The sequence below is a fragment of the Nanorana parkeri genome, unplaced genomic scaffold (genome assembly GCF_000935625.1).
Source record: "Nanorana parkeri isolate BGI_ZX_2015 unplaced genomic scaffold, ASM93562v1 scaffold274, whole genome shotgun sequence".
Taxonomy (NCBI): domain Eukaryota; kingdom Metazoa; phylum Chordata; class Amphibia; order Anura; family Dicroglossidae; genus Nanorana; species Nanorana parkeri.
This window is the reverse complement of record NW_017306542.1, coordinates 993,915-1,003,597: the sequence shown is the minus strand read 5'-3', so window position 1 is coordinate 1,003,597 and position 9,683 is coordinate 993,915. Positions and strand designations below refer to the sequence as shown.

The 9,683-nt window shown below is 40.5% G+C and overlaps 1 protein-coding gene across 1 annotated transcript in view; it reads right to left on the bottom strand.

Moving 5' to 3' along the window:
• The window catches only part of SVEP1 (sushi, von Willebrand factor type A, EGF and pentraxin domain containing 1), a 294,647-nt gene that overhangs the window by 78,795 nt on the left and 206,169 nt on the right, over positions 1-9,683 (bottom strand). The window contains exons 25-27 of the mRNA XM_018557222.1: positions 8,066-8,223; positions 5,476-5,677; positions 4,326-4,501 (exon numbers count right to left, since the gene is read on the bottom strand). Coding sequence (XP_018412724.1) covers positions 4,326-4,501; positions 5,476-5,677; positions 8,066-8,223 — 536 coding nt within the window. The remainder of the gene's footprint in view (positions 1-4,325; positions 4,502-5,475; positions 5,678-8,065; positions 8,224-9,683) is intronic.

Sequence of the window (9,683 nt, the reverse complement as noted above, 5' to 3'; positions counted from 1 at the left end):
CGGCTCCCTGTGTTCAGAGGCGGGGGGGGGGGGGGGGGGGGGCTGAGTCCCCTGGGTGATTTGATGTTTCACCCAAAAACTCTGCATGAGACGAGATGCACGGGTGGGCATGTTGTTGTGATGAAGGTGCCAATCACCAGTTGCCCATAGATGCAGCTGTTTTCATCGTATTGCATCTCTCAAAGCACATTGAGTTAGTACTCCTTATTAATTGTTTGGCCTGGAGTAGCATACTTGTGATGGACAACACCTTCCCAATCAAAAAACACAGTTAACATGGTCTTGAACTTGCTGCGACTTTGCTGTTCCTTCTTTGGGCGTGGAGAACCAGGCAACTTCCATTGGGAGGACATTGTTTCCGGATCATAGCCTTAGACTCACAATTTATCTCCGGTTATGACCTTCTTGAGGAAATCTGGTTCATTGGTAGCCATTTGAAGCAAGTCACTAGTAATTGCAGCACAATGTTCCTTCTGCTCTGGTAGCAGAAGGCGCAAAACAAATTTTGCCATGACATGTTTCATGCCAAGATCCTGCATCAAAATCTCGGACAACATCGTCTTTGGAATCCCCAGATCAGTCTCTAGTTCTCACACTGTCAGTTGCCAATCTATGTTGATTGTAGCCCATACACATTAGACATTATCAGGTGTTCTGCTTGTTGCAGACCTTCTAGCACATGGATCACTTATAACAGACTCTCGCCCATCTTTGAAGCATTTGTGCCACACTTTTATTTGTGCAGCACTCATTGCAGCATACCCGAAAGCATTTCAAATCATCCGAATAGATTCCATGGAAGAATGTTCAAGCTTAATGTAAAATTTGATGCAGATTTGTTGCTCTACTCGCTCTGTTCTACAAGTAATTTTGAATGTGACGGTCACACAGTACACATGCTCACCCATGCGCATTACAGTCCACTCTCCTTGGCTGCCAGGTTACATCGATGTTGCGCAAACTGTTTTTGTTATATTGACAATTGTTGGACTTGTTCTGGACAGACCTCATATACACTATATTACCAAAAGTATTGGAACGCCTGCCTTTACACGCACATGAACTTTAATGGCATCCCAGTCTTGGTTCGTAGGGTTCAATATTGAGTTGGATGCACCTTTTGCAGCTATAACAGCTTTAACTCTTCTAGTAAGGCAGTCCACAAAGTTTAGGAGTGTGTCTATGGGAATGTTTGACCATTCCTCCAGCAGTGCATTTGTGAGGTCAGGTACTGATGTTGGACGAGAAGGCCTGGCTTGCAGTCTCCGCTCTAATTCATCCCAAAGGTGTTCTATCAGGTTGAGGTCAGGACTCGGTGCAGGCCAGTCAAGTTCCTCCAACCCAAACTCGCTCATTCATGTCTTTATGGACCTTGCTTTGTGCACAGGTGCGCAGTCATGTTGGAACAGGAAGGGGCCATCCCCAAACTGTTCCCGCAAAGTTGGGAGCATGAAATTGTCCAAAATTTCTTGGTATGCTGATGCTTTAAGAGTTCCCTTCACTGGAACTAAGGGGCCAAGCCCAACCCCTGAAAAACAACCCCACACCATAATCCCCCCTCCACCAAACTTTACACTTGGCAGTCAGGCAGGTACCATTCTCCTGGCAACCGCCAAACCCAGACATGTCCATTGGATTGCCAGACAGAGAAGCATGATTCGTCACTCCAGAGAACACGTCTCCACTTCTGCTTCACACCACTGCATCCAACGCTTTGCATTGCACTTGGTGATGTAAGGCTTAGATGCAGCTGCTCGGCCATGGAAACCCATTCCATGAAGCTCTGTTGTTGTGCCAATCTGAAGGCCATATGAAGTTTGGAGGTCTGTAGCTATTGACTCTGCAGACAGTTGGCGACTTCTGTGCACTGTGCGCTTCAGCATGTGCTGACCCCGCACTGTCATTTTACGTGGCCTACTACTCTGTGGATGAGTTTCTGTTGTTCCCAGTTGATTCCACTTTGTTATAATAGCACAGTTGCCCATGGAATATTTAGTAGCAAGGAAATGTCACGGATGGACTTATTGCACAGGTGGCAACCTATCACGGTACCACGCTTGAATTCACTGAGCTCCTGAGAGCGACCCATTCTTTCACAAATGTCATTTTACGTGGCCTACCACTTCGTTAGCACAATGTCAGTATACAGTATATATTTATTATTCCTGGCAGGGCCACGGGAATCCTTTAATATACTGTAGTAGCTGTGGCTGAGTAACTTATGTGTGCTGGTAAAACACAAAGGAGGAATTTATCAATTTGGTTACATCAGTAGCGTCTTTTAACTCTTGTATCCCTGGTTTCTAGTGCATTTATCTGTAAAAAAAAAGTCAAGGTAACTGGAATTGCTGTATTTTTGCCTTGACTTGCCTTATTTTTTACAGATACTATGACCTGGATGAATGAGAACATTCACAGATCTAGTGCATACAGTGACAGATTAATTATCCGAGTTTGCATTTCATTCTTAAATGCATTCATAAGGAGAACTGTTGGTACCTCAATGCCGTGTGTTCCAATGCGGTGCGACTTGGGTCGCGACTTCATGACCAAGGACAAATGTGGGTCCTGAGGTTACACAGGTTGAGAACCACTGCTCTAAACAGTCCCGGTCTTTAAACTGTCTCTAAACTGTTGCAAGTTTGCTGGGAACCTCCTGGGTGACAGCTGAATAGTCAAACTAGAAAAAACATGGTACCTGCATGAATCTATAACTAGCCTTTACGGCAGGGTGCACATTGGGAAGGCTTACAACTATACAAAACACAGAAAATTCCCCAGCTCACCTGCCAGCTAGCCTGCAACCAAACAAATTGCCCTGTCAACAGTATGCGTTAAAATCAGAGGTTTTAGTTGCACAAACTTTTGGCCAAAAATATGTAGAAGCCACACCGCCGCGCCAAGGCACCTCTGCAAGGTGTGGTCCTAACTCTATGTATATGAGTCTCCAAGTGTGAGCATATTAATGCAGTCGATAAATTGCATGCAGGTGTACCAGGAGGTAGCCAACTCCTCCTAATAAGGTGCAGGGAGGCACTGGAGGCCCAGCAACCAAAAATGCACGCTGGGACCCCAGTGCGTCCTCTCAACCAAAAATAGTCAAACTAGAAAAAACATGGTACCTGCATGAATCTATAACTAGCCTTTACGACAGGGTGCACATTGGGAAGGCTTACAACGATACAAAACACAGAAAATCCCCAGCTCACCTGCCAGCTAGCCTGCAACCTGATTGCAGGCTAACTGGCAGGTGAGCTGGGGATTTTCTGTGTTTTGTATTATGACAGCTGAATAGCCCTGAAGTACTCAGCTGACTTGAGGATGTGAAGGTGAATTAGCTTTGCGATACTTTAAGAAGTGCTTAGGAGCTCTTCTAGGATGTGCGATAGTTTGGTGGGTTTTTACTGTTACAAATGCTGGACTCAGTTACTGGGCAGTTGGGAAATTATGCAAAATGTTGCAAAACATGTGCAGTGAGTTGTAAACACGAATATGTGAAACAAATGGCAAACACACTCATCAGTTGATAACTAGCTTTTAAAGTAAGGTGCATGTGGAAGAGCGTTACACAGTACAAACACAAACATTTCCCTGCACACTTACCAGCTAGCCTGAAGAAAAAAAAACACAAAAAAAAATGACACTGTCTCCTTATTAGAATTTAAAACAAAAGGTTTTAGCTGCACAACTTTTGAAAAATATGTGAAAACCACACTGCCTTGTCAAGGCCCCTGGGTAGTGTGGTCCTAACTTATCTATGTGAGCCTTCATCTTGAAGCATATATAGCAAGGGATACATTGGGTGCAGGTTTGCCAGGAGTTAGCCCAATCCTCCTTAAAGGCACAAGGACACAACAGAGGTCCAGCACATTACAATGGCAGCAGAAGCCCCCAGTGTGTCCCCACACCAAATCAACAAGTGAAACAAATGGCAAACACACTCATCAATTCATAACTAGCTTTTAAGATAAGGTACACATGGAAGGGCTTTACACAGTAGAAACACAAAAATTTCCCAGCACACTTACCAGCTACCCTGCAAAAAGAAAAAAAATTACACTGTCTAACTTTAAGGGTCAAAAACGAGGCAGTGTGGCCTACACATATTTTGCAAAAGTTGTGCAATTAAAACCTCTGTTTTTATCCCTAATAGTAAGTGTAATTTTTTTTTATTTTGTTTTTTGCAGGCTAGTAGGTAAGTGTGCTGGGAAACTTTTGTTTTTGTACTGACTATCAGTTTCTTTGTGTCTATTGCTGCATACCCAAATAATAACTGAGTAAACCATATTTTGATAATTGCATAATTATCTTCTAATGCTACCCACCAGGGATGGGCATTCCAACAGATAGTCCCTTTCCACCATCAGATAATCTTCCATCAATGTACACTTTCCAAGACCCATCACTATTTGTCCAGGTGACTGTAATGTGATGCCATCTACCATCATTTACTGAGGGACAGTCAGTTATTTTCTCCTTTCCATTGACATACAGCACCCAACTGCAAAATAAGTAGTTATTGCTTGTTAAAATTAATTGATGTAAAACTGTATACACATAACATACATCCCTCTAAAAGCTATGTTATGACCCATTGCAACCAATTGGATTTACGTTTTTGTCAGATTAGTGTAGACTAGTAACCAGTGAAAAAATGTCCTGGTTAAGGTAAATAGCACCTTGAGAAAAATATGAATAATAACACACAACCTCATCTCAGTGTAGCGCAAGAATGGGTTCTTTAAAGGATAAGGCCACCAGCTCAGAAACTTGCCTTGCAGAGGTCATGGCAATGATGAGGGCAACCTTGTGAGTAAGAGGAGACAGAGGAATACCCCTGATATGTTCAAAGAACGGTTTCTGAAGAACTGACAGAGCCAAGCTGAGATCCAACGATGTCACTTGGGGATGTAAAGGGGTAATAAAGTGAGAAAGGCTTCACTAAAGATTGAGGGGCAAGCAGTCTTTGGAAAAAAACTGCTACGGCCAAGATTTCACCCTTGATTGTGCTTATGGCCAAATGCTGATCCAGTCCAGACTGGAGAAATGACAAGATTTGTCCTATGGAATACTGTCTAGGATGGTGATTCCTTGGCTGAGAAATATGCAGTAGCCGATTTTTCCTATAAGCTGGTACAGTAGTGGCTACGTGACTACTGATACCATAATATCAGTGGAGAAGAGTTCAAACTGTGCATGTTGTCAACGTCTACAGCTATAAGACAGCACTGGATTTAAAGCATACAGAGAGTTTACAGTTAAGGTCCTCTAAATACAATTTCTGATTGGTGTTCCTCTTTAAAATATGTTATAGTACATGTTAAATACAAAAAAACCTGAACTTATTAATTAAAGATTGTATTGTAAATAAAGTATTGTGCAAGCATTTAAAAAACAAGTGCTATAAAAGAAAGTAATTGATTGATATATATTATACTGTAGAAAGGCTAGCTATCATACAAGCATACTATTTACCCATTGTAATCTGTGAGTAGGAATGCATTATCACTGCCGTTTTCAATGGCATATGATATTGGTGTCCCATAATTTGTAACATCTGTGGATCTCATCCAAAAGGCACAAGTGATGGCATTCAGCGTGGGTAAACGGTTATCAAGCATGGCATAGCCATATATACCAGAAACCTCAAAATCCAGATTAAATCCAGAAGGCTGTTCTGCACCAAACAAAAACATATCAGCATTTTTATAAGAGTAGTAGAATAAATATGCTTTAAAAAAAATATATAATTATAAAGACAAGGTGGGGCATTGTAGAAGAGTTTGTATAACTTTAGATAGATAGAACCTATACGTTCCTACACCCACCAGTTTACATGTAATACTGGGATATCCTACTCCCCTGCAACTCATTAAAATAAAAGGTTGGGGAATTGCCATGGAGGCAGAGCTTTTTGACATGTACAACAGTAAGACTTGTGAAAAACACTTAACCTTTAACCCAGCCCCCGACAATTAGCCTTCACCATAACTCCAACAGTGGTGAGATCTTGGCACCAAAAACTACTGATCTGTAATTCATACGCATGAAAATAATATGCGCTTTTTATTTAACTGCACCTATAAATACACTGACACTCATAACAACCTCAAGATGCAGAAACGCATCTTCTGTGTACATCTTGTGTGCCCCTCTTTGATTTAGTTACACTTTTTTACTAGTGCCTGACTTCATAGCTTTGTTCTTCTAACTGCCATTTCATTGTCCAATAAGCATGCCTGAGATGAAATGAAGAGCACCTCCACTGGACAATAAAATGGCAGTTGGGGTAGCTTAGCCATGAAATAAGGACCCAGTAACAAAATAAAGGTAATTCAAAGAGGAGCCTATAACCTATATTTCCTGCCTATAACTGATAATAGCAGACATCTTGTGGTGTCTACTGTTATGTATAACTTAATTTTAGAAGTTTGAAATGGAATACAGGTTCATGTTAAAAGCATACGGGCACCACATTCTTCATTTTCCTTCCAGATGTTGTACTTTCTTAACTAAATATTACACCATGTACATTTGCTTGCTATTGATTGCTTCAAATCCAACTTCTACCATTCTTCTGCTGAGAAGAGCTGGAAGGCATAGTATAAGCTGATTACAAACATAACTGTTAAAAAATATAGCTGCAAGCTCCAAACATAAATCGGGCTAGACCAGCATCCTGTTCTATTCCTGTTTTATGGCTAATGCTTGCCACATATGCAACAACATTTGTTTCAGCATTAAATTTAAGTTTATCTACAGTAAGTGTTCGATCTGACACCTATTTCTGATTTTTTTATATGATAGTTTTTTCAAATATTTAAAGACAATGATTTATCAAAGATGCTGTAAATCTTACGTGATTATCATTTGATTTTATATTTAAGCAGAAATAGTACATGGAATACTGAAATGCTAACATAATGCTGTTAACAGTTTGCTGGAGTGCATGAATAAAACTACGTTTAATGCAGCTTAAATAACCAATTGCCTAAACGATATTCTTCTTCAACAGAGATTACATGAACAAATGCCTAGATGTTTGGTTATGCAGGAAAAGTACCTTCTTTAACCCCGTATTATTCATCCCCGTAAGACTATTCACACAGTGTTAATCATTTGATTATAACCCTGTTTTGACACCTTTCAAAAACAAAAGCCTAAAACATAGATAATAAATAAAACAGAATCACACAGACCGAAAACAATCAGACTAAACTAACAATTGTTTTAGATTTTATGTTTGCAACTTGATAATACATGGTTCCCAGTCCCTGTTACTGAATCAAATATGTAGTAATAATTAGCATGCTTCTCCTATAGTGTTACTGATAAATACACCCTAACTGCTGACTAAGCAAAACAAGACCTGACTAGAAATACAATGCAATATTCTGATAAAGAGAACTATGACCAAACCTTTTTGGTGTTAGTTCTCTTTTGGGTTCACAGGAGGATATTTACTAGAGTCACACTATAGCCGGGAAGGATCCTGACTATATTGTCGGAATCCACTCCGCTGATTTATTGACATCTGGCTCTGCCTATCTAGAGCCAAAGCCAGCTGTGCCCGCCCTGTGCCCGCCCTCTCCGCTGTCTGTCCCTCCAGTCAGCACTGGAAGAACAGAGTGGGTGAGGGGGTATCCCTGCGTCGAGTGGTGACTGACAGTCACCACACTCACTCTGCAGGGAGAAGATCGTGAACTGAGCAATCAGTGGTTTGTGAGTGTCACAACTCAGCTCAGTGTCACACCTGTCACACGGCTGCAGTGTCACACCTCCGCTCTAACTATGGGGACGAGTGCATTTGTTATTACCCATAGTTCTCCTTCAATTGAAAAACAACCAAAAAGTGTTCAGGAATCCTAACAAGATTTTTTTCAGAAGCAATGAAACAGCTCTAGTTGAAATTGCCTGAAAACTGTATTGCCAGCATATTGATATGGAGTAAAATTGCTGCTGAGGTAACATATTAACACTGTAGTATGTTATACTGTGTAGTACATACGTTCATACATAAATGGTGGTTAGAGGTAAAACCAGTGTTTTACAATATGAGAAATACCTGTTTCACACCTGCTTCCAGAAAATCCTGGTGGGCATTTACAAGTGTAGGAGTTGATGCCATCTATACACGTGGCCTGGTTAAGACAGGGGCTAGGTACACATTCATTAATGTTAATTTCACAGAACTGTCCAGTGAAGCCATCCAGACAATAGCAACTGAAAAAAATAATTTGTAAAAAGGCATAAAGAAAGACAAAACATTTTAATGCTGCCAGCAACAATTCATACAGTCGCAAACTGTGAACATCTTTTATATGCCATATTTAGAAGAGCATAATGTTTCTAGGGTTTTCCTGTTCCTATCGGATGAATATGCAACACTGTATATAAACCCTTACAAACTCTGAAGTGCAGGTATTTTACCTCTTCATACTGCTTTTGTATCCCTATCCATTGCCTGTGCACTGGAAAACCCAGACCGTGCTGTTATACAATAATTGTCCAGATTCATGGCCGCTAGCACTGACCCTGTCTCCTCCCGCCCCATGTGCATTACTATTAGTTAGCTATATATAATGTCCCACTAGAGGGAAAAATTAACTTGATAATGTCTACTAATGTTAAGCACAGCTACCGGGCTAACACCCTTCCCCATCTGGGTGCATCAAATCTTTCTGTTATTTTGACTCTTGCTAAAAGTCCTCTCGGTAGTCAGTCTGACGTGGTTGTTAAGATTATAACAACTTAGCCAGTGGGAACTACAGAATTACTGCAGGATTACTTTGAAAGGACAAACCGGAATATATCTTTGCACAAAATGATATTGAGGAGTATACATGTAAAGTTTTGTTTTACATAAAGTGCTGTGTAGATAGTGTGTCTGTTCTCAAACAGATTTTTATACAGTGGATATAAAAAGTCTACACACTCCTGTAAAAATGGCAGGTTTAAGGAGGCCATAATTGTCCTGGTTCCAAACAATAAAATTCTTGCAGTTTCTACTAATATAGACCAGTAACACTTACACCTGTTTTGATAAAAATACTTTAAAAAACTAATTACATTAGGTAATTAGTAATTAGGTAATACAAAGTACATTAGGTCCTGCCTTTAACTTATCGATCGAAGTTAATATGTATATTGTCCTAATAGATCTACAGAGGACGCTGTTGCTACATTACTTCACACAATAATGATGTACTTAAATAAACCAAATACTTATCCTAGGGTACTTATTATTGATTATAGCTCTGCTTTGCAAACTATGGTTCATCAGAAAATGATTTCTAAGCTACTGGATGTTCCTCTTCATCACTTAACTTATATAAGGATTTTGGTCTAACCTGAGCCAATCAGTGAGAATGGGTAATTTCTCAACCTAACTGTGTGGGCTTTCATTGTCCTATAACACCTTCCAGATGGCAGGATGGTAAACAGACAATGGGGTTGATTTCCTAAAGGCAAATAGACTGTACACTTTTAAAGGGGATTTTCTGTTAGCTTAGTGAGCGTGGTAAAAATATAAACTTTACAAAGAACAGCCAATCGCGTGGAAGGGTAATTTAAAAAAAACAAAAAAAAACTGTAGGGTCTATTCACAAAGCTGCCGAAGGATCTGGCCGTAGCTTCGGCCGATCCTTCGGCTAGCTTCGGCCCCAGGACCCCTTCGGTTCATT